Source organism: Hemitrygon akajei, chromosome 9 (assembly GCF_048418815.1).
Source record: "Hemitrygon akajei chromosome 9, sHemAka1.3, whole genome shotgun sequence".
NCBI lineage: Eukaryota > Metazoa > Chordata > Chondrichthyes > Myliobatiformes > Dasyatidae > Hemitrygon > Hemitrygon akajei.
In genome coordinates, this window is record NC_133132.1 from 87,789,741 (window position 1) to 87,815,339 (window position 25,599).

General features: G+C 39.7%; 1 protein-coding gene across 3 annotated transcripts in view; it reads right to left on the reverse strand.

Moving 5' to 3' along the window:
- The window catches only part of fam135a (family with sequence similarity 135 member A), a 121,471-nt gene that overhangs the window by 6,996 nt on the left and 88,876 nt on the right, over positions 1 to 25,599 (reverse strand). For all 3 annotated transcript variants that reach the window (XM_073056496.1, XM_073056495.1, XM_073056497.1), the window contains 3 exons: positions 22,283 to 22,443; positions 8,129 to 8,220; positions 5,072 to 5,169 (listed from right to left, as the gene is read on the reverse strand). In XM_073056496.1, the coding sequence (XP_072912597.1) occupies positions 5,072 to 5,169; positions 8,129 to 8,220; positions 22,283 to 22,443 (351 nt within the window). The remainder of the gene's footprint in view (positions 1 to 5,071; positions 5,170 to 8,128; positions 8,221 to 22,282; positions 22,444 to 25,599) is intronic.

Consider the following 25,599-nt stretch of genomic DNA (forward strand, 5'->3'; position numbering starts at 1 on the left):
TAACATTAGTTTATATGGGGAAAATTTTTTGAGCATTCCCAGACCCAAAAAATAACCTACCAAATCATACCAAATAACACATAAAACCTAAAATAACATTAACATATAGTAAAAGCAGGAATGATACGATAAATATACACCCTATATTAAGTAGAAATATTGTATGTACGGCAGAGGTTCCCAACCTGGGGTGCCCGCACCCCCAGGGGTTGCGAGATGGAATTTCAGGGGGTGCGACAAAGAGTGGCGTGTGTCCTTGAGTGACGAGTCACGAGTCATCACTCAGCCAGCTGCCAGTGTGCCTTGAGAAGTGGTAGTAACGATTGTCCCAAGCACACTCCAACTCATCACATTAGTGAGATATGTCAATGATGGTGCTGTAAAGGAAGATTTCCTGTTTTGTAAAGATCTGAAAACAAACACAACTGCAAGGGATGTGATGCAGCTGGTGAAAGACCTCTTTGCCAAACATGATTTAGATATCAAAGTCATTGGTTCTGTGTGCACTGACGGAGCACCTGCAATGTTTGGAAATAAATCTGGCTTTACTGCATTGATGAAAAAGGAGATTCCAGACTTGCAAGTTACCCATTGTTTTCTTCATCGGCATGCTTTGGCATGAAAAACATTGCCTCCAAATTTGAAGAAAATCCTTGATACTTGTGTGAAGGTCATCAACTGGATCGGGGGTGTGCTTTGAACATGCTCAGATCATTTTGTGAGGATCTGGGAAGTGAGCATTCAGTTTTGCTTTTCCACACAGAAGTCCATTGGTTGTCACGAGGACAAGCTTTAACCCGCTTCTTTGAGCTGTGGGAAGAAATAAAAGTTTTTCTGGACGAGCGTGAATGTGATCTGGTCGGGGCAATGGAATCACAGGAATTTGCCCAAATGCTGGCTTACTTAGCTGATATTTTCACTCGTATGAATGACCTGAGTGTTTCTCTTCAAGGAAAAGGGATAAACATATTGAAGGCTTGTGAAAAGTTGAATGCCTTCAAAGAAAAGTTACGTCTTTGGCGTCAAAGGATGGAAAGAGGCAGTCTCTCAAATGTTCCTTCACTAGAAGAGATGGTTGATGATGCTGGATCCATACCTCCTATTGTGCGTGAAGAAACTGTGGCTCATTTGGAAATGCTGTCAGAATCGTTTGATGGATATTTTGCTGCTAGAGACCTGAAGATTTCAGAAGAATGGATCATGAATCCATATTCCTACAATCTGGAGAAAATGTCAGATGATGAAGAGCTGAAGGAAGATCTTATTGATTTGCAGACAAATTGAGCTCTTGAAATGCAATTTGAAAGCAAGACTTTGGAGGAGTTTTGGTGTGCAGCACTGGATATGTTCCCAAGACTTGGTGGAAAAGCACTCCGTGTCCTCATTCCATTTGCAACAACATACTTGTGTGAATCTGGATTCAGTTCTCTTTTGTCAATCAAGACAAAATCTAGGAATCACCTGAATCCACAGGCAGACCTGCGGATCACAGTCAGCAAGAAAGTTCCACGTTTTGACCAAATCATGAATGAGAAGCAGCAGCAAAGAAGTCATTGAATTTTATGTTCACAATTGGGATTGATTTTACTGTTTACAATTTTTTCTGAATAAATTAAAATCTAATTGCTCAATTTATATTTGCATTTTATGCACTGAGTTAAAAGCTTATTTTTTTAAGTTTAACTTGTTCACCCATAGTATTGTATGTGGTTCAAAAATGAGAAATTAGACTTCTTCAACTTCAAATGTGATATTACTTTTGTAGGGGGTGTGAACATTAATCAAACATTTCCCAGGGGTGTGGGGCGTAGAAAAGGTTGGGAACCACTGATGTATGGTGTAGTTTCACTTACCAAAATCGGGGAGACAGTGAGCCAAAATCGATTTGGAGAAAAAAAAATCGGCACATACACGGATGTGCACGTACACACCTACGCACGTACATGCATGCGCAAACAACTGCCCGCACAAGGTTTCACGGTCATTGTAGTCTGTCTCGGGGTAAACACACATATAAAGCGGGCGTCTTTTTTTCGTAAAAACGAAAATCCTCTTTGGTTAGCGAAAACAGGTACTAATGTAGGTCTTTCGTAACAGCAGGTTGTCGTAAAGTGAACATTCGAAAAACGGGGGACACCTGTACTTGGATTTTCAGAAGGCCTTTGATAAGGTGACACACATGAGGCTGCTTAGCAAGAGCCCATGGAATTACAGGGAATTTGCTAGCATGGGTGGAGCATTGCCTGATCGGGTGAAAACTGAGAGTGGGAATAAAGGGATCCTATTCTGACTGGCTGCCGGTTACCAGTGGAGTTCCATAGGGCTTGGTGTTGGGACCACTGTTTTTTATGATGCATGTCAATGACTTGGACTATGCAATTAATGGATCTGTGGCTAAATTTCCCGATGATACAAAGATAGGTGGAGGAGTATGTAGTGTTGAGGAAACAGAGAGACTGCAGAGAGACTTAGATAGTTTAGGGGAATCGGCAAAGAAGTGGCAAAAAAATATAACGTTGGAAAGTGTATGGTCATGCACTTTGGTGGAAGAAATAAACGGGCAGACTATTATTTAGATGGGGAGAGAATTCAAAATGTAAAGATGCAAAGGGACTTGGGAATCCCTGTGCAAGATACCCTAAAGGTTAACCTCCAGATTGAGTCAGTTGTGAAGAAGGTGAATGCAATGTTGGCATTCAATTCTAGAGGTATAGAATATAAGAGCAGAGATGTGATGTTGAAGCTCTATAAGACACTTGTGAGACCACACGGAGTATTGGGTGCAGTTTTGGGCTCCTTATTTTAGAAAGGATATATTGACATTGGAGAGGGTTCAGAGAAGGTTCACAAGAATGATTCCAGGAATGAAAGGGTTACCATTTGAGGAACGTCTGGCAGCTCTTGGGCTGTATTCTCTGGAGTTCAGGAAATTGAGGGGGGATCTCATAGAAACATTCCAAATGTTAAAATGCCTGAACAGATTGGATATGGCAAAGTTATTTCCCACGGTAGGGGATTTCAGGACAAGAGGGCATGACTTCAGGATTGACGGATATCCATTTAGAACTGAGATGCACAGAAATTACTTTAGTCAGAGGGTAGTAAATCTGTGGAATTTGTTGCCACGAGTGGCTGTGGAGGCCAAGTCATTGGGTGTATTTAAGGCAGAGATAGAGATACTCCTGCTCCTATATCTTATGGTCTTTAAACCCATGTCCTTTACATCTTGATTCCCCAATCCTGAGAAAGACATAATGCATTCATCCTGTCTATGTACATCATAATTTCATACAACTGTGAACATCCTTGTAATTTTTTTCTGCATTCTTTCTAGTTTAATAACATTCTTCCTATAGCAGGTTAATCAGAACTGAGCACAATACTCCAAGTGTTTCTTCACTAATGTCTTGTACAACTGCAACGTAAATTCTCAACTTCAAAGCTCAGTGCCCTGACTATTGAAAACCAGGTGCTAAAAGCCTTCTTCAACTGCCTACTATTTATGACTCCATTTTGATAGAACCATATACCTGAACAACTTATTCAGTTCTATGATACTCCGTATGGCCCTACTGTTTACCATGCAAGTTGCACCTTCATTTGGCTTTCTAATATGAAACACCACACTTATCTGAATTAAATATCACAGCCAACTTATCCTGCTGATTGTTAATAACTTTCTTCAGTATTTACAATACCACCTATTTTAGTGTCATCTGCATACTTACTCACCATGTCTTGTAAATTCTCATCCAAATCATTGCCATAGATGGCTCTGGAGGCCAAGTGCAAGCAGAAGGTGATAGGTTCTTGATTAATAAGGGTGTCAAGGAAAGCAGGAGAATGTGGTTAAGAGGGATAATAAATTAATCATGATGGAATGCTGGAGCAGATAAAAAGGGACAAATAGCCTAATTGTGCTCCTATGTCCTAAATCATTGATATGGCTGACAAACAACAGTGGGCTCAGCACTGACCCATGAGGCACACCATTGGCTACAGGCCTCTGGTCTGACAAACAACCTTCCATCATCACCTCTCACCATTAAGCTAAATGCATCCAATTAGCAAGATCTCCCTGGATTCTACACGACCTAACTTTCCTGAGTATTCTACCATACGTTTCATAAGACGTTATCAAACGCCTTATTGAAGTTCATACTGTATGTTTTACCTAACATGCTGCCCTTATCGATCCTTTTGATCATTTCATGGGAAAACTTGACCAAATTTGTAAGACATGAGCTCTTAAGCGCAAAACTATGCTGACAACCTGTAATCAACCTCTGGCATTCTAATCCTTCAGAATCTTCTCCAGTAACTTACCAACCGCAAATGTTAGGCTTTCTAGGTCTATAATTCCCAGGCTATTCATTCCAACTCCAGTGTTCCAGCACCTCACCCACAGCTAATGATAGTGTACCTACCTCACTCAGGGCTCCCACTTCTTCCCTGGCCTCCCACAGTGTTATTTGATATCAGACCCCACAGATTTGTCTATCTTCATACATCTTAAAAAGTCCAGCACTACCTTACCTAGTTCTCTCATCTTTGCTTTTCTCCACAGAAAAAAAGGAGAAATATTCATTAAGAACCTTATCTATCTTCTGCAGCTCCACATAAAGATGTCTCCTTTGGTCTTTAGGACCGTATTCTCACCCTAATTTTTCCATTAATGTATGTATAAAATCTCTCTGGATTCTCCTTAATCATCTCTGCAAAAGCTATCTCATGCTCCCTTTTCGCCCTCCAGATTTTACTCCTGAGTATACCCCAGCATAACCTTTACATCGCCATGGAGTTACTAGATCCCAGCTGCATGCACTTGACCCCTGCTGCCACCACTTTTGTGGGCAGGGACTTAATAGCCTTGAATATTCCCCGTGAAAATGGGAATAGGTAGCACAAAATCTTAATTCTATTGGTATTGATTCAATGGAATCCACAATCTATAATTACATACAAATGTGGATTACATACAAGTTTAAAATAGCTAAGGCAAAATTATAGGACAAGGAAAAACCAATAAAATTAATCCTTAAGCATCCTCATGCACCATTTGCCAGCTCACCTGATTTTGGAAACTGTAAGGTTGTAAATCTGAACATATTGTATTATTTCATCCAAAAGTCGATCAGTCATGGAATCGAAGTCTGCAAATGTGTCATTCTATGAAAGGAAAGGTAAATAAAGGAAAATAAACTTTAGTGGCAGAGAATGTTAATGAAGGTGTTGTCCAAAAGTATTCCTAATAAAACTTAAAGGGTGCTATAATCATAATCAAGATTTTGATAAAAATCAGCTAAATTGGAAGTCAGAAGTCAAATGGTGTAAAGTCTGTAGACAGGATTTTGATCCTGAAATGTGGTTATTGGAATGTGTTCTCTGCCAAAAAGTTATACAACAGCAATCTCCCAAAGACATGTCAAATGGTTTTCCTTGACTTTTCCCTTAGGGAAAACGAAGTCTTTCCTTTCCCCCAGTATTTTATTAATTCCTTGTTTTTGGTACAGTGAAGTAAATCACTACATAGAGGGAAACCAATGAAAAGAGAGAAACAAACAAGAAAAAATGACTTTAAACTATTATTGTTGTTAGTTTGTCACTTTATGATTACATTTTCTATAATATATACAACTAACTGCAGTTAGGCATTTGGAAATAATTAAAAGGCCTACTTAAATGCTTAAGCTGATGCACAGGACTCCAACAAGTCTGAAAACTCTGCACTCCTTTGACAAATTACTTATATGAGCATATTGCAACCATTATTTTAAGATATACTTAAAAGAAATACAGCAATAAAAATCTGAAACACAAAAGCACATAATGCACCAGATAAGGTGGTACCTCTAGAGAGAGAAAAACAATATTAATGTTTCTTCAGAAAGACCAAACCTGAAATATTAATTCTATTTTTCTTGCCTCACCTGCTGAGTATCTCCAGAAATTTCAGACTTCGACAGAGAAACAACATAGAAAGACCCGTTGACCCAGAGTTCAGTGATCATCAAGCACAGATTATTTTCAACAATCCTATCCCAACATATTTCATTCTCCCCATCAACTATCTTGCTCTCCCACTCCTCAAATTCTACCACTCACCTGCACTAGAGATTATTTACAGTGGCCAATTAACTTACCAAACGAAATTTCTTTGGAATGTGGATGTAAGTAGGATAATGTGGAAGAAACCCATGTCCTCATAGAAAAAATATGCAAACTTCATGAAGACAGTGCTGGAAGTCAGCTTGAACTAGAATCAATGGAGTTTTGAAGCAGCAGTTCTACCAGCTGTTCTATTTTCCATTTTTGTTCAAAAGAATTGCATCTGGGATTTACAGTACAGTGCAAGTCTTATGCACCCTAGATTTTTTAATATGGTTTCAGATGGTATGACCTCCACATAGCCCTGATCTCAACATCATTGAGGCTGTCTGGGATTACCTGGAGAGACAGAAGCGAGTGAGATGGCTAAAATCTGCAGAAGAACTATGGCAATATTTCCAAGATGCTTGGAACAACCTACCAGTTGATTTTGTTATAAACTGCACAACAGTGTACCTAAGAGAACTGATGCAGTTTTAAAGGCAAAGGGTAGTCACACCAAATATTGATCTGATTTAGTTTTTTTTTTACTGTTTACTGCTCTTTATAGTATTTTTGATATTTAGGATCTTTTCATTTCATTATTTTTGAAAGTATCTTTACTTTACAGAATATTTTTACATGTGCCCAAGACTTTTTTGCACAGCGCTGTAGAAACCATAATAAAAGGTTTACACAATAGTACAGCTCATAGAACCACTGCCTCACTGTGCCAGAGATCTTGGTTTAATTCTGACATCCTGTTCTGCATATGTGGAGTTTCCACATGGATTTCCTCTTGGTGTTTGTTTCCTCCTGCATCCCAAAGTCCTGCAGGCTGGTGTTTAATTGGTCACTGTAAATTACTCTAGTGTGTAAGTGAGTAATAGAATCTGGGACAACTTATGAGAATAAGTGAAAAAAAGTGAAATTAATGAAGGATTAGCATAAATGGGTGACTGATTATCAGTGTTTACTTGCTGGCCAAAGGATCTGTTTCCTTACTCTATCTCTCTATGACCAGTTCTCAGTATTCTTACTGTATTGCTGACCATACCTTAGCAACATCTCTTTAAAAAATAAGAAACTCAAATTCATTAACCTTCAGGATCACATGGGCAGCATAAATTTTTGCACTGCTGAATGGCCAGAGCAAAATATTTGATCCAATCACCACAATTATGTCTGTTATATTTGCCAGTCTGGAACAGATTTCTATAAGAATCATTTCCCTAACAAAAGTCATTTTTACATGGAAAGATCACCACTTCCAAACAGAAGAAAAGGTGGACTGCTTTTCATATGACTCATAATACAGTAGAATTCTGATAAACCACTATCCGATGATTTGGAAATTGATGGTTCGGTATTTGGCTCAGCAGGTAATGTTTGCTGTGCTCCCTTCCAATTTACAAAGGCTCTCACCCACTCAGTGGGACCTCCAACTCTCATGTTCCCTTCCCTCTCCCAGGACCTCCAATTCTTTGAGTCTCCCTTTCCCTTACTTTTGTCCCATCCTTTCTGTCCTCAAATAGGTTACATATTTGTTCTTGAGGATTATAATTCAGATCAAAAATGTACATTTCAAACAAGACCAAAATATTAACTAACTTAAGCTAACTAGTTAATTGAAAGTTAGAAAGTTAGAACCAAATGTTTGTCCATGTTCATATCACTGATGTTTCAAATTTCACATTTAGTCCAACGCTGGAAATCTGAAGCAACACACAAAAAATGCTGGAGAAACTCAGAAAGCTAAGCAGCATCTATGGAGGAAAATTAACAAACAAAACCATCAGGCTTTGAAGGATCTTTTGTCTCTGAAAGATCTCAGCTCGAAATGTCAACTGTTCATTTCCATGCTCGGATGCTAGTTCCTCCAGCATTTTATGTGTTATTCACTAATGGTTCAACTGATTCAGAAAATCTACTGGATTATAACATTTTAATAAAATATCTCTGATCATCAACATGGAGAATCACCAGTCTATTTTCCTAATGTTTTCTTTTGAAGAATATAAAGATCAAGATGTAAGGTTACCTGATTCCTCTCTGACATAAGGAAGTCTATTTGGGTCCCTGGCAATCCGAGTTCAATATAGGTTTTTACCAAACGCAGGTCAGCGCTATTTCCTGAAGATAGGGAAGGGAAACACGAATACCTTAATTTTAACTACAAAATCTAACCTTTTCTTTGCAAAATATAGCTTGTTGTAGCTTTAAGAAATTTGCAACTTAAGTTGAACAATATAAACTGATTTTTTTTTGTGTTTTCTAAATCATTTATTCCATTGAAGCACAAATTACAGGTGAAAGAAGAGATTAATCCAATCAATCATGCAATCTATATTTTCTTGTTGTTCTACCCAATAATCAGTGCCAAATTTCTCTTCATTATTTCAGGTAAGATAAATCTGGAAAGTATCAAGGAGCACATTATACAGCTTCACAATAATTTGCTATAAATTGTTAATCTCTCTCCATTGCCTGGAAGATGCAGGAACCAACAATAAATTTGAAATTAACAAATCTGTTCAAAAGTAAATATATACATATATCCACTTTCAAACTATCAGTTCAGCTCTGAAATTGTCAAAGAATTTGAACAAGTTGGCCAGTTTTTATCAATTTGGAGCAACACATGTTATCATTAAAGTATTTCAATCAAAAAAGATTAATTTGCAGGACAATGATTTCTCAATGGAATAGAAAATATGTTTAATAAATATAGTGCTCTTACTTCAACAATGGTAAAAAAAAAGAATAATGCATACAGAAAATGCTGGCCCGACAGAAGAATCAGGACTTACTGGCTGAGTATTTAAAATTTTCTGCTGCAATTGCAGATTTTGAGGAGCTAGCGTACTTTGATTTTACGAAAGGTAGTTACTTTGTTTTCAAATACAATTTGCACAAGCCTCATGTTATTAAGTAACTGCTCAAATGGTTCAAAATTACAGCATTTTGTCCAATGATGGATTTGAACAAAAATTCAAGCACGACTATGCAGGCACATGGATGTCAGCAAGCTAGACTGGCGGGAAGAGTTTAAAAGATCATTTTTTTGTTCAGCGGTTTGATTAAGGCAAGACTGCGAAGTCACGTAGATGTCAGCGAGTTAGACAGGCGGAAAGAGATTAAAAGGAGGACAGCTTTATAGGGCGGGCGCCAGAGTAGGAGGGCTTTGGCCTAATGGGGCTGAGGTGATAATGGGTCAAGGCGAGTTAAGTTAGTTATGAAGAATAGGAAGTATGTTTGTGAGCCGGCGTTATGCACTGGGTGTCAGATGTGGGATGTCCGGAAGTCTCCCAGCCTCCCGGAAGGCCACAACTGCGCCAGGTGCATCAAGCTACAACTCCTTAGGGACCGGGTTAGGGAACTGGAGATGAGGCTCAATAACCTTCGTCTGGTCAGGGAAAGTAAGGAGTTGATATAGGCAAATAGTCGCACCGGGGCCTTGGGAGATAGATCAGTGGGTAACAGTCAGGAAAGGGAAGGGCAAGAACCAGACACTCAAGAGTACCCCTGTGGCTGTCCCCAATAACAATAAGTACTCCTGTTTGAGTACTATTGGGAGGGACATCCTACCTGGGGGAACAACAATGGCTGCGCCTCTGGCAGAGTCTGGCAGCAGTGATAGGGGACTCTATATTTAGGGGTCAGACAAGCCACTCTGTGGACACAGGCGAGAAACATGGATGGTAGTTTGCCTCCCAGGTGCCAGGGTCTGGGATGTTTCTGATCGCATCCATGATATCCTGAAGTGGGAAGGCGAAGATCTCCTTCTTCCAGCTTCTGGTGCATATTGACACCAATGACATAGGTAGGAAAAGGGTAGAGGTCCTGAAAACAGACAACGCAGAGTGAGGAAGGAAGTTGAGAAGCAGGACGTCAAAGGTAGTAATCTCGGGATCACTGCTTGTGCCATGCGACAGTGAGTATAGGAATAGAATGCGGTGGAGGATAAATGCACGGCTAGGGGATTGGAGCTAGGGGATTGAATCAGGGATTCAGATTTCTGGATCATTGGGACCTCTTTTGGGGTAGGCGTGACCAGTACAAAAAGGACGGGTTGTACTTGAATCCGAGGGGGACTAATATCCTGGCAAGGAGGTTGCTAAGACTACTGGGGAGAGTTTAAACTAGAATTGCTGGGGGGGTGTGGGAACCAAACTGAAGAGATGGAGAGAGGGGCAGTTGGTTCAGACTGATGGCTTGAGATGGGTCTATTTTAATGCAAGGGATATCATGAACAAAGCAGATGAGCTTAGAGCATGGATCAGTACTTGGAGCTATGATGTGCTGGCCATTACAGAGACTTGGATGGCTCAGGGACAGGAATGGTTACAGAGTGCCAGGCTTTAGATGTTTCAGAAAGGGCAGGGAGCGAGGCAAAAGAGGTGGGGACGTGGCATTGTTGATCAGAGGTAGTATCACTGTTGCAGAAAAGGAGGAAGACATGGAGGGATTGTCTACCGAGCCTCTGTGGGTGGAAGATAGGAACAGAAAGGGGTCAATAACTCTACTGGGTGTTTGTTTTACAGACCACCCAATAGTAACAGAGACATCGAGGAGCAGATAGGGAGACAGATTCTGGAAAGATACAATTAAAACGGAGTTGTCATGGTGGGAGATTTTAATTTCCCCACTATTGATTGGCATCTCCCTACAGCAAGGGGTTCACTGGGGGTGGAGTTTGTTAGGTGAGTTCAGGAAGGTTTCCTGACACAATATGCCTAAGCCTACATATGATAAGCCACAATATGATAAGCCTACAAGAGAAGAGGCTGTATATGATCTGGTATTGGGAAATGAACCTGGTCAGGTGTCATGTCTCTCATAGAGAGAGCATTTTGGAGATAGTGATTACAATTCTATCTCCTTTACCATAGCAGCGGAGAGGGATAGGAACAGACAAGTTAGGAAAGCGTTTAACTGGGAAATATGAAGCTATCAGGCAGGAACTTGGAAGCATAAATTGGGAACAGATGTTCTCGGGGAAATGTACGGCAGAAATGTGGCAAATGTTCAGGAGATATTTGCATGGTGTTCTGCATAGGCACATTCCAATGAGACAGGGAAAGGATGATAGACTACAGGAACCACTGTGCACAAAGGCTGAAAATCTAGTCAAGAAGAAAAGCAAAGCTTACAAAAGGCTAAAAAACCTAGGTAATGATAGAGATCTAGAAAATTATAAGGCTTGCAGGAAGGAGCTAAAGAATGAAATTAGGAGAGCCAGAAGGGGCCATGAGAAGGCCTTGGCGAGCAGGATTAAGGAAAACCCCAAGGCATTCTACAAATATGTGAAGAGCAAGTGGATAAGACATGAGAATATCAGTGTGTATGGAACCAGAAGAGATAGCAGAGGTACTTAATGAATACTTTGCTTAAGATTCACTACAGAAAAGGACCTTGGCGATTGTAGGGATGAAAAGCTTGAGCAAGAGGATGTGCTGGAGCTTTTGGAAAGCGTCAAGTTGGATAAGTCGCCGGGACTGGATGAGATATACCCAGGATACAGTGGGAGGCGAGGGAGGAGATTGCTGAGCCTCTGGCAATGATCTTTGCATCATCAATGGGGACGGGAGAGATTCTGGAGGATTGGAGAATTGCGGATGTTCCCTTATTCAAGAAAGAAAGTAAGGATAGCCCAAGAAATTATAGACCAGTGAGTCTTACTTCAGTGGTTGGTAAGTCGATGGAGAAGATTCTGAGAGGCAGGATTTATGAATATTTGGAGATGCATAATATGATTAGGAATAGTCAGCATGGCTTTGACAAAGGGAGGTCATGCCTTACGAGCCTGACTGAATTTTTTGAGGATTGACTAAACACATTGATTAAGGTAGAGCAGTAGATGCAGTGTATATGGATTTCAGCCAGGCATTTCATAAGGTATCCCATGCAAGGCTTATTGAGAAAGTAAGGAGGCATGGGATTCAAGGGTCCTTGACTTGTGGATCCAGAATTGGCTTGCCCACAGAAGGCACTGAGTGGTTGTAGACAGGTCAAATTCTGCATGGAGGTTGACGAGCAGTGGTGTGCCTCAGGGATTTGTTCTGGGACCCCTTCTCTTCCTGATTTTTAAAAATAACCTAGATGATGAAGTGGAGGGATGGGTTCATAAATCTGCTGATGACACAAAGGTTGGAGGTGTTGTGGATAGTGTGGAGGGCTGTCAGAGGTTACAGTGGGACATTGATAGGATAAAAAACTGGGCTGAGAAGTGGTAGATGGAGTTCAAGCCAGGTAAGTGTGAGGTGGTTCATTTTGGTAGGTCAAATATGGTGGCAGAATATAGTATTAATAGTAAGACTCTTGGCAGTTTGGAAGATCAGAGGGATCTCGGGTTCCATGTCCATAGGACACTCAAAGCTGTTGCGCAGGTTGACTGTGTGGTTAAGAAGGTATATGGTGTATTGGGCTTCATTAGCCGTGGGATTGAGTTCAAGAGCTGAGAGGTAATGTTACAGCTATATAGGACCCTGGTCAGAGCCAACTTGTAGTACTGTGTTCAATTCTGGTCACCTCACTACAGGAAGGTGGAAACTATAAAAAGGGTGCAGAGGAGATTTACAAGGATGTTGCCTGGATTGGGCAGCATGCCTTATGGAGAATAGATTGAGTGAACTTGGCCTTTTCTCCTTGGAGTGATGATAGAGGTGTATAAGATAATGAGAGCCATTGATCGTGTGGATAGTCAGAAGCTTTTTCCCAGGGCTGAAATGGCTAACACGAGAGGGCACAGTTTTAAGGTGTTTGGAAGTAGGTACAGAAGGGATCTCAAGGTGTAAGTTTTTTATGCCGAGAGTGGTGAGTGTGTGGAATGGGCTGCCAGCAACTGAGGTGGAGGTGGATACAATACGGTTTTTTTTAACCTTGGCTATGATTGTTTAAATGGTATTGACAAGAAGTACAATTGTTTGTGTGTTATTAGTTAAGGCAGATTCATCTAAGTCACAAATCTATTACTGTGACAGATGAAGATCAGACCACATTTTATGAGTAATTAATGCAGAAAACCAGGGTAACAGCAAAGGGTTTACATTTTTCTCTTGCAACTGTGGGTAGAAAGGTAAGTGATCCTGTGTGGTGAATATAAGGAGTTAATGAAGAGGCTGAAGAGCGGGACCTCAAGGTAGTAATCTTTGGATTACTCCCAGTCCAACATGCTAGTCAGGGCAGGAATAGGATGATAGTATAGATTAATGAGAGGTTGAGGAAGTGGTGTAGTGAGCAGAGTTTCAAATTTCTGGATCATTGGGATCTCTTCTAGGGAAGGTAGAGTATGACCTGTACAAAAAGGATGGGTTACACATGAACCCGAGGGGGACCAATATTTTTGCTGGCAGGTTTGTTAGAGCTGTTAGGGAGGGTTTAAAATAATTTGGCAGGGTGCAGGTAACCAGAGTGATAGGGCTGAGGATGGGGCTGTTGGCATACAAGTCAGCATTATGTATTGAGACTGCAAAGAAGGATAGGCAGATGATAGGGCAAATTTGGAGTCAATGGGATGAGTTGAACTGTAACATGGGGCAAAATTGAAATAGGTGATGAATCCAGGACTGAAGGTGTTATATTTGAATGCATGCAGTACACAGAATATTATAATCTTGTAGCGTAGTAAGAGATCCGCCAGGTACGATGCTGTAAACGTCATGAACACGTAAACATGTTTGAAAGAAGATCATAGTTGGGAGCTTAACATCCAAGGATGCACATTGTAGTAAGAGGACAGGCAGACAGGGTGGGGTGGCTTGGTTGGTAAAAGTTGAAATCAATTCCTTAGAAGGGGTGACTAGTTGGAGAATTTTCTCCCATTTCTCTATAGGTAAAGATACCTGAAATTCTCTTTCCCATTCATTCTTAATTTTATCAGATGTACCTAGACGTATTTTCGTAATCAGATCAAAAATAATTGCTATTAAACTCTTCTGATAGGGGTTTAAACCTAAAATTTTTTCTGTAATTTCAGTTTGATTTGATACCTGAAAAGTAGATAACATAATATGCAAGAAGTTTCTGATCTGTAAATATCTGAGAAAATGTGATCTGGGCAAACTATTTATTAGACAACTGTTCAAAAGACATGAGACAGTTATCCATGAATAAGTCATGAAAACATGTTATTCCCTTTATTCTCCATAAAAGCTTGATCAATTCTGGAAGGTTGGAAGAAAAAATTAGATATAATAGGACTTGATAGGATATATTTATTCAATCCAAAAACTTTACAAAATTAAAACCATATTTGTATTGTATGTTTAGTTATTGGATTAGTCATTCGTTTATTCAGTTGAGTAAGTGCAAAGGGAAGCGAGGCCCCTAAGATAGAAGCCATCGTAGACAATGAATTTCATCCAGATCTTGTGTCCAAAACGTCAAATATCGAATATTAATTGCCCAATAATAGAATCTAAAATTCAGCACTGCCAAACCGCACTCCTTTTTTGATTTCTGTAAATTCTCCAACTAGTTAACACTTCTTCAATGTGTGCTAGACATGCCCTGATACAATTTAAGGTGTCCAAGGATAAGTTAGCTCACTTTTATTGTCATATAAATCCTGTCTGTGACAGATGTAAGTCTGAGGTAGCTTCCTTAACACATATGTTCTGGTCTTGTCCTCTTTTGGAAAAATATTTTTGATATTATTTCAGCAGTTTTGTGTATTGATTTACAACCCTATTACTGCAATTTTTGGATTACCAGTGATGGACTCTAGTCAATTATCCCCTTCAGCTTGCTGTTTGATTGCATTTGTTACATTAATAGCCAGAAGATCTATTTTATTCAAATGGAAAGATTCTAATCCCCATACTACATTTCAATGGTTTTCCCAAACTATAAACTATATACTTAAATTTGGAAGAAATTAGGAGTGGCACTATCGACCCTTCGATTAAATTCGAAGAAACTTGGAGACCATTTATTCAACATTTTCATATGATGTACCTTTTCCGTATCCTTCTCAATAACTTTTTGTTTGTGTATAGAGGAGCGGAGTTAATGACAAATAACGATTTTAACCGATGAAATAAAGCAGCCCAGTTTTTGTTTTGTTTTCTGTTTTTTTTGTTAGTTTAGAGGTTTTTTTCTTGTAAAAATCTTTTTTCTTTGAATCGTTCTCATGTTTAGTTACTAAGAGATTGGGAGGCTTAGATTACACGTGTTACTGGAAGTCTGTTTATGTATACGTTAACTGTTATTCATGTAATCCTGATCTCTTTGTATCACTATTGTTGTTATCTTTATCTATTTGAAACTTAATAAAAAGATTGATAAAGTAAGAAGGAGGTGACATATCATGTAGAATGGTTGTGGGTAGAGTTAAGAAACTGAAAGGATAAAAGGGCCTCAATAGAATTATATACAGGTCTCTGAACAGTAGCCAGGATGTGGGGTATCAATTACAACAGGGGAGAGAAAATGCATGTAAAAAGGGCATATTGATAATTCATGAGGGATTTTAATCTGCAACTTGATGGGGAAAATCAGATTGATGCTGGATCCCAAGAGAGTGAATTTGTAGGATGCTTATGAGATGGCTTTTTAGAGCAGCTTGAACCCAGTAGGGTAAAGGAAATTATGGACTGGATGTTCAGAAGGCCTTTGACATGGTGCTGCACATGAGGCTGCTATGACAGTAAAGACAGTAGCATGGATAGAAGTCTGGCTGACTGGCAGGAGGCAAAGAGTGGAAATAAAGAGTGGTCCTGTTCACCCTGTACACATCAGACTTCCAATATAACTCGGAGTCCTGCCATGTGCAGAAGTTCGCTGATGACACGGCCATAGTGGGGTGTGTCAGGAATGGACAGGAGGAGGAGTATAGGAAACTGATACAGGACTTTGTGATATGGTGCAACTCAAACTACCTGCGTCTCAATATCACCAAGACCAAGGAGATGGTGGTGGACTTTAGGAGATCTAGGCCTCATATGGAGCCAGTGATCATTAATGGAGAATGTGTGGAGCAGGTTAAGACCTACAAGTATCTGGGAGTACAGTTAGACGAGAAGCTAGACTGGACTGCCAACACAGATGCCTTGTGCAGGAAGGCACAGAGTCGACTGTACTTCCTTAGAAGGTTGGCGTCATTCAATGTCTGTAGTGAGATGCTGAAGATATTCTATAGGTCAGTTGTGGAGAGCGCCCTCTTCTTTGTGGTGGCGTGTTGGGGAGGAAGCATTAAGAAGAGGGACGCCTCACGTCTTAATAAGCTGGTAAGGAAGGCGGGCTCTGTCGTGGGCAAAGTGCTGGAGAGTTTAACATCGGTAGCTGAGCGAAGGGCGCTGAGTAGGCTATGGTCAATTATGGAAAACTCTGAACATCCTCTACATAGCACCATCCAGAGACAGAGAAGCAGTTTCAGCGACAGGTTACTATCGATGCAATGCTCCTCAGACAGGATGAAGAGGTCAATACTCCCCAATGCCATTAGGCTTTACAATTCAACCGCCAGGACTTAAGAACTTTTTAAAAGCTATTATTAATGCTTTTTGAGATAGTGATTTAGATGCATATCATATTTTTTTACTGAGTTAAGTATTGTATGTAATTAGTTTTGCTACAACAAGTGTATGGGACATTGGAAAAAAAGTTGAATTTCCCCATGGGGATGAATAAAGTATCTATCTATCTATCTATCTAAAGGGGATTTATTCTGGTTGGCTGCTGGCGAGTAGTGTTGTTCTACTGGGGTCAGATTTGATTAGGGAGCAGAAGGTAAAGGAACTTTTCAGTGATCATAATATGATGAATTCACTCTAGAGTTTGAGAAGGATAAAGGATAAATCCAAATATATCAGATTTGCAGTGGAATAAAGGGAGCTACAGAGAGCAGCTGGTTGGATGAAGCAACTGTGGCTGACAAGGGAAGTCAAAGACAGCATAAAAGCAAAAGGGAGGGCATATAATACAGTAAAAATGAGTGGAAAGTTAGAGGATTGGGAAGCTTTTAAAACAAACAGAAGGCAATTAAAAAGGCCATAAGGAGAGACAAGATGAAATATGAAGGTAAGCGAGCCAGTAATATAAAAGAGGATACCAGAAGTATCCTCAGATATATCAAGGGTAAAAGAGAGGCAACAGTGGATATCGGACTGCAGGAAAATGGCACTGGAGAGGTAGTAATAGGGGGCAAAGAAATGACAGACAAACTTAATATGTATTTTGCATCAATCTTCACTGCAGAACACAGTAGCAGTATGCCAGAAATTCAAGAGTCGGGACAAAAATGAGTGTAGTTCCTTTTACTAAGGAGAAGGTGCTTGGAAAACAGAGAGGTCTCAAGGTAGATAAGTCACCTTGGCCAAACAGAATATCAAGGTTCTGAAAGAGGTAGCGGAAGAGATTGTGAAGACATTAGTAATGATCTTTCAGAAATCACTAGATTCTAGAATATTGCAAATGTCACTTCACTTTTTAAGAAGGAAGTGAAGCAGAAGAAAGAAAATTATAGACCAGTTAGCCTGACTTCAATGATTGGCAAGGTGTTGGACTCCATTGTTAAAGATAAGGTTTTGGGCTACTTTGAGGCACATGATAAAATAGGCCAAAGTCAACATGGCTTCCTTAAGGGGGAAATCTTGCCTGATAAATCTGTTGAAATTCTTTGAGGAAATAACAAGCAGGACAGACAAAGGAGAGTCAGTGGATGTTAGTTACTTGGATGCTCAGATGGCCTTTGATATGGTGCTGCACATGAGGCTGCTATGACAGTAAAAATAGTAGCGTGGATAGAAGATTGGCTGACTGGCAGGAGGAAAAGAATGGGAATAAAGGGGTCCTATTCTGGTTGGCTGCCGGTGACTAGTGTTGTTCTACAGAGGTTAGTATTGGGTCCACATCTTTGCACATTATATGTTGACAACTTGGATGACAGAATTGATTACTTAGTGGCCAAGTTTGCAGACAATACGAAGATAAAGTGCAGGGGCATGTAGTGTTGAGGAAGCTGAAAGTTCTGCAGGACTTAGGCAGATTGGGAGAATGAGCAAAGAAGTGACAGATGGAATATACTTTCGGGAAGTGTATGATCGTGCACTTCGGTAAAAGGAATAAAGGATTAGACAATTTTCGAAACAGGAAGAAAATCAAAAATCAGAGGTGCAAAGAGACTTGAGTGTCCTTTTGCAGGATTCCCTAAAGGTTAACATGCAGATTGAGTCAGTGTTCAGAAAGGCAAATACAATATTAGCATTCATTTCAAAAGGATTAGACTAGAAGAACAAGGATGTAATGCTGAAGCTTTATAGGGTATTGGTCAGAACTCATGGAGTATCGTGAGCAGTTTTAGGCCTCTTAGCTAAGAGGGTCTAGAGAAGTTCACGAGAATGATTCCAGGATTGAAATGATTAACATATGTTTGATGGCTCTAGATGTGTACTGCAGGAGTTTACAAGAAAGGTAGTGGGGGGGGGGGGGGGGCAGGGAAGAGAGGAATCTCACTGAAACCTATCACATATAGAAAGACCTAGATAAAGTGGATGTTGATAGGTTGTTTCCTATAGTGGGTAAGTCTCGGACCAGTATAGAGGGACATCCATTTGGAACAGAGGGTGAATCTATGGAATTCATTGCCATAGATGGCTGTGGAGGACAAGTTACTGAGAATACATAATGTAGAGGTTGATGGATATTTGATTATTCAGGAAGTCAAAGGTTATGGAGACTGAGAGAGATTATAAATTAGCCTTGATGGAATGGTGGAACAGACTTGATGGGTCAAATGGCCTAATCCTGCTCCTTTGTCTTACAGACTAATATCAAGTGTTGTACCTTCACCCTGAGAGTGGCCTCATTGTGGCAGAAGAAGAGGCCATGGACTGATATGTCAGAATGGAAATGGGGATAAGAATTAAAATGGCTGGCTATCGGGAAATTTCATTTTTTGCAGATGGAGCAGAGGTGCTCAACAAAGTGATCCCCCAATTTACACCAGGTCTCTCCAATGTAGAGGAGGCCACATTGGGAACACCAGATACAGCAGACAAACCCAAAAGATTCACAGGTGATGTGTTGCCTCACCTGGAAGGATTGTTTGGGTTCCTGAATGGAGGTGACGAAGAAGGTGATTGCATAGATGTATCATTTCTGCAGCTTTGAGGGATATGTGTCAGGAGAGAGTTGGCTGCATAGAAAGTGAAAAGAAGAGAAGAAGAGATAAAGATGTGTTTGGTAGTAGGATCCATTGAAGATGGTAAAGTTTGCAGAGAGTGATATTTTGGATGCGGAGGCTTATGGGTTGGTAGATAAGGACAAGAGGAACTCTATTCCCTGTTAAGGCGTTGGGAAGATGAGGTGTGTGCACATGTCTGGGAAATGGAGGAGATGCGGGTGAAAGCAGTAACAATGGAGGTAATAGGATCTGGTTAATAAAACAGAATTAAAATAAAAAGGTGGCCATTAATAACAATGAGTACAAAACTACTTGATCTTTGTTCAAAAAATAATCTGGTTTGCTCATATCCTTCAGGGAAGGAAATCACATAGTTTGCCTCCAGACTAATTACTCAAGGTTCAAAAGTTCAAAGTAAATGTATTATCATAGCACATATATATCACCATATACAACCCTGAGATTTGTTTTCTTGTGAGCATACTCAGTAAATTCGAGAACCATAGTAGAATCAATAAAAGACTGCACCCAATAGGGTGGACAAACAACCAATGTGCAAAGGCAACAAACAGTACAAATACAAAAGAGAAAAAATGATAAATAAACAAGCAATAAATATAAAAAAAATGAGATGAAGAGTCCTTGAAAATGAGTCGTAGGCTGTAGGAACAGTTCAGTGAAGGGCTACTGAAGTTGAATGAACCTGCTGGTTCAAGAGCCTGATGGTTGAGGGGTAATAACTGTTCCTGAATCTTGAGATTCATACCTTCTTCCTCATGGCAGAAGCAAAAAGAAAGCATGACCTGGGTGGTGGGAGTCCCTGATGATACACACTGCTTTCCTGCGACAGCACTCCGTGTAAATGTGCTCAATGGAGGGGAGGGCTTTACCCATAATGGATTTACTCCCGCTAAAATGGCAAGTTGAGAAAATGCCTCAACCATTCAAGGGCAAGTAGGTCTGTGGAATAAGTGCTGGCCCAGTTCACTAAAAGAATATATTAAATCAGAACAGAAATAGGCTATTCCGCTTCCTTGAGTCTACTCCTCTATTCATCAGGGACGTGGCTATTTTTTTTAACCTCAATACTATCTTCCTGGCTTGGACTCTGATAAGGAAAATGACTATAACTAAACAGTCCTGGAGTAATAGAGATACAGCATGCAAACAGGCCCAATGAGCCTGTGCTAACCATCAACCACCCATTAAGAACTGGAAATGCCTAACTTGAAAATAATGAGTCACTAAGGGAAATTTACCATATAAAAACAAATTCTATGACCATTAAGTAACACTGGCAATCAGAAGTACAATGTTTCCTATGAAGAATGGCGATTGAGAATGCTACTGGAGGTCCGCTCAATAATGTAACTGTGTACAACTGTAAGTCATTGCTGTCAAGGGAGGTTTAATAAAATTACTAAGAAACTAAATTAGGTGGTTTTTCCAATCAGGCTGAGCTGGATTAAATACTGCCCAAACGTGAAACGTCAGCATTTCTCATTCACTTCCCTACTTAGTACAGGTGTGCGCTGCTTAATGTCCATTCGCACAACCTCCGACCGCATATATGTTTGTAGTCCCAATTGGGAGAACACGACATAGCGGACGTAATAAATCTCGTGTATCGCGCATCTCTTGACTGTAGTAGCGTTCTCTCTCTGTTTAATTTTCTTTCAAAAATATTACTGTAAAGTGCATCATGGCTTCCAAACGCAGCAAAACCACTCCTAGTGATAGCAGCAGCAAGAGGCAAAGGAAAAGTATTGATTTGGAAGAGAAACAAAAGGTTATTAAACAACATGAAGGTGGAAAACCAGTGAATGCTATAGCTTGAAAATGCGAGAGGGACATACATAGGATATGGAGAAATTGCTAATGACATGGATTGAGGACCAAACACAAAAGAGAATCCCTCTCAGCACGTTGACGATCACTGCTAAGGCATGGAGCTTGTTCGAAATGCTTAAAGAAAAAGCAGGACCAGACTACGATATCGAGTTTAGTGCTACTCCATACAGATTTGCTAAGTATATAATATAGTGTTTGCACAATGTCCAAATCACATAACGTTCGATTTCACAGAATGTATCATGGACGTTAAGTGACGCATACCTGTATGTGTTTTTTTAAATTAATTTTAAAAAATTAGTTTCTACAATGCAACAAAAAACAGTAAAAAAAGAGGTTTATACAGCGCAAAACAAACATATCAAAAGTACAGTTCATAACAATTAAGCACCCATAGTAGAATCATATAAAGTTGGTTACCACCCCACCCTCCCACTACCCAACTCCAAGCCAATCTTACGACATATAAAAAAGTTAATCAGAACTTTATCATCACAGAGCTGTATTTATAAAAAGAAGGTATATTGCCTACGACCTAATCTATAATATGTTTACACATTAAAAAGAACCATAAATCTTAACCGTTAGAAGCTGGAAGTAAGGGATTTAAATGCAAAAGAAAAAAGGGAGAAATGCACCCTTAATCTAAACGGGAATTATATAAATATCTGAACATACCTGTATGTGTTTTAATGTTTTTTTTTAAATTTTTGCAATAAAATTGTAAATAACATTTAGGTCATTACATAATACTTTGGAGGATATGCCAAGACCAGTTTTGTCAAGTTCCAGGTATGAATAGAAAGGATACTGACATGAAGTTCTCAAAGAAAAATGGAAATGATACTCTGAGGCAAAAATCCAATATTGAATCATATTGTTCTTTTCCTTCAGGATTGTAAGATCTAAATCAAGAGGACACCCAATTATGTGAAGGGGAAAATTCAAAGGAGATGTGCACAGCTTGATTTTTTATTTTACACAGAGAGTGGTGAGTGCCTGGAATACACTGACCCGAGTGGTGGTGGAGGCAGATATAATAGAGGTATTTAAGAAGTCCTTGGACATCTAAAAATGCACAGAATGGAGGGATATGGACCAGAAGCATGCAGAAGGGATTAGTTTAATTGGTTCAACACAACATTGTGGGCTGAAGGGCTTAGTTCTGTGCTCTACTGTTCTAGATTCTATTTCTGATGTTACATTCATTAAACATACCATCCAATCCATGGACGCAAACTATTAGATGAATACCATCATCCAAGTTCTCATCGCTCTCCAAGCTGAAGTATGGAATTTTGGAAGCTAAGTCAGGAATATCACTGTACATAAAACCAGGAAACTTCAGTAGCTTCAGCTCTTCTTTTGCCTGGAGAAATCTATGATCAGAGCAAATTTTGCAGTTTTATCAATAATATTATTTAATTGTAACCTTATATCACTTGCTGTACATTCAATCTTCCTTACTCAGTGTTACTGTTACTCAGTGTCCACAAACAATTTTGTTCACACATGACAAGCCATTAAAATTAATGCACAGAACACAAATGGTTTTGAAGAAACCTCAAAGCAGACTCATGACTACTTCCAAGCATAAACTTCTACATAAAATTCTACAACATATATGCTTCAACTTAATCTAAAGGCAACTTTATATACTATGACCACCAAAATATCAGAATCATAAAGGTTAGCCTCTGAATTACAAATGTAGCAAAGGTAATTAAAGTAGCTTTCATAAAACTAATCACAAACCAATCAAGCTGGTGACAATTGGTAGTGCTGCCTCATAGTTCCAGGGATTCAGTGTTGATCCTGATGTTGGTGCTGTCTGTCCTGAGTTTGCACATTCTTCATGTGATTACTGTTGTTTCGCCTGGGTGCTCTGTTTTTGCCAAATAACTTATGACCACGTCTTTGGGATAACTGACTATTATAAATTATCCCCTTTGTGTAGGGTATTGAAATCAGTTGATAGGCATCTGAGAAAGAGAATGACTTGCAAAAAAAGAGAATGAGAAAAATAGACTACTGAGATATTTCTCTGAGGGGTTGTATTTCCCCTGAATCGCTCTTCAAATAAAACTACTGTACTGCCCAGCAACCCCCAATTAACCCTAGCCTAATCACGGGACAATTTACAATGACCAATTAACCTACTAACCAGTATGTCTTTGGATTGTGGGAGGAAACCAGAGCACCTGGAAAAACCCATGGATTCCACAGGGAGGACAGACTCCTTACAGAGGATGTTGGAACTGAACTCCTAACTCTGAGCTGTATTGGCATCATACTAACCACTATGCTACTGTGAAACATGATAATAGTGAAGATAAATATATGGCTAGAGAGAGTGTAAAGGAGTGAATTCTGAGGGAGATGGGACCTCCAGAAGCTGAAGAGTGTATTATGGGAGAACTAGGATAAATGTGTTTGTGAGAAGATTCACAAATGCTTTTGGTAAAATTTAAGTTAATTTGGCACGATGCTTGACAATGGAACTTAACCGTAAAAAGGAGAAAACATATCTGGAGAGATAAATAGCAATAGAACAAGTACAGTATTGAGAGTTTTTAAGTTGCAACCAGATGAGGGTGTACAAGATAGTCTTGGATGTACATAAATTTATGAAATGCATTAAACAAAATTGGTAAGCTGCAAGTGCAATTAATTATGTGGAATCACAAAGTTGCGGCAAATATAGTGACCTGGCTTAAAAGAGGGCAGAATGCATAATAAATATCCATGGATGCAAAATGCTCAGATTAGATAGGGAAGGGAATTTAAAAAACGGGAGATGGGCAGCAGTATTGAATAAGGAGAATAATGTAGTGCTGGAGAGAGAGGATGCCCCAGAATTAACGTGAAAAGAAAATTAAGAAATTTCAGAATTAAGAAATGGAAGTATGATTACACTAACAGGACTACTTTATAAGTTGTCAAGTAGAGGAGAGTACATAAGGAAGTAAATTTGTAGGGAAATCATAAAAATTATAGAATTGAATTTACTTTATTTCTTACATCCTTCACATACATGGCAGATGGAATACAACGTTGGTAAATGTGAGATTATCCACTTTGGAAGGAATAATAGAAGAGCAAATTATTATTTAAATGGTGAAATATTGCAGCATGCTATTATGGAGAGGGACTTGGGAGTGCTTGTGCATGGATCGCAAAAAGCTGGCTTGCAGGTGCAACAGGTTATTAAGAAGGCAAACAGAATGTTGGCCTTCATTGCTAGAGGGATTGAATTTAAGAGCAGGGAGGTCATGCTTCAACTATACAGGGTACTGGTGAGACTGCACCTAGAATACTGTGTGCAGTTCTAGTCTCCATACCTAAGAAAGAATATATTGGCTTTGGAGACAGTGCAGAGGAGGTTCACCAGGTTGATTCCAGAGATGAAGGGGTTAACTTATGAGGCGAGATTGGACGAAACTCTCTGGAATTCAGAAGAATGAGAGGGGATCTTATAGAAATACACAAAATTTTGAAAGGGATAGATAAGACAGAAGTACAAAAGTTGTTTTTATTGGTAGGTGAGACGAGAACTAGGGACATTCCCTCAAGATTCAGGGGAGAAGATTTAGGATGGAAATGAGGAGAAACTGTTTTTCCCAGAGTGGTGAATCTGTGGAATTCTCTGCCCAGGGAAGCAGTTGAGGCTTCTTCACCAAATATATTTAAGGTACAGTTAGATAGATTTTTACATAATACGGGAATTAAGGGTTTGGGGAAAAGGCAGGTAGATAGATGGAGCTGAGTTTACGGACAGATCAACCATGATCTTACTGGATGGTGGGGCAGACCTGATGGGCCAGATGGCCTACTCCTGCTCCTACTTCTTATGTTCTTATGAGGAGTAAAACTCTTTACGTTGCCTTTCCGTCTAAATGTGCAATGTGCAATCATAGTAATTTATAATAAATAGAACAGTCAATGTAACATAGAACAGCATAATAAATATCCATGGAAATATCCTGCCTCTCAGGATCTTCTCCATCAACTTACCAACCACTGAGGTAAGACTCACTAGTCTATAATTTCCCAAGCTATCTCTACTCACTGTCTTGGAATAAAGGAACAACATCCGCAACCCTCCAATCCTCTGGAACATCTCCCGTTCCCATTGATGATGCAAAGATCATCACCAGAGGCTCAGCAATCTCCTCCCGAGCCTCCCACAGTAGCCTGGGGTACATTTCGTCCGGTCCCAGTGACTTATCCAACTTGATGCTTTCCAAAAGCTCCAGCACATCCTCTTTCTTAATATCTACATGCTCAAACTTTTCAGTCTGCTGCAAGTCATCACTACAATCACTAAGATCCTTTTCCATAGCGAATGCTAAAGGAAAGTATTCATTAAGTACCTCTGCTATTTCCTTCAGTTCCATACACACTTTCCCACTGTCACACTTGATAAGTCCTATTCTTTCATACCTTATCCTCTTGCTCTTCACATATTTGTAGAAGGCCTTGGGGTTTTCCTTAATTCTGCCCGCCAAGGCCTTCTCATAGTTTCTTCTGGCTCT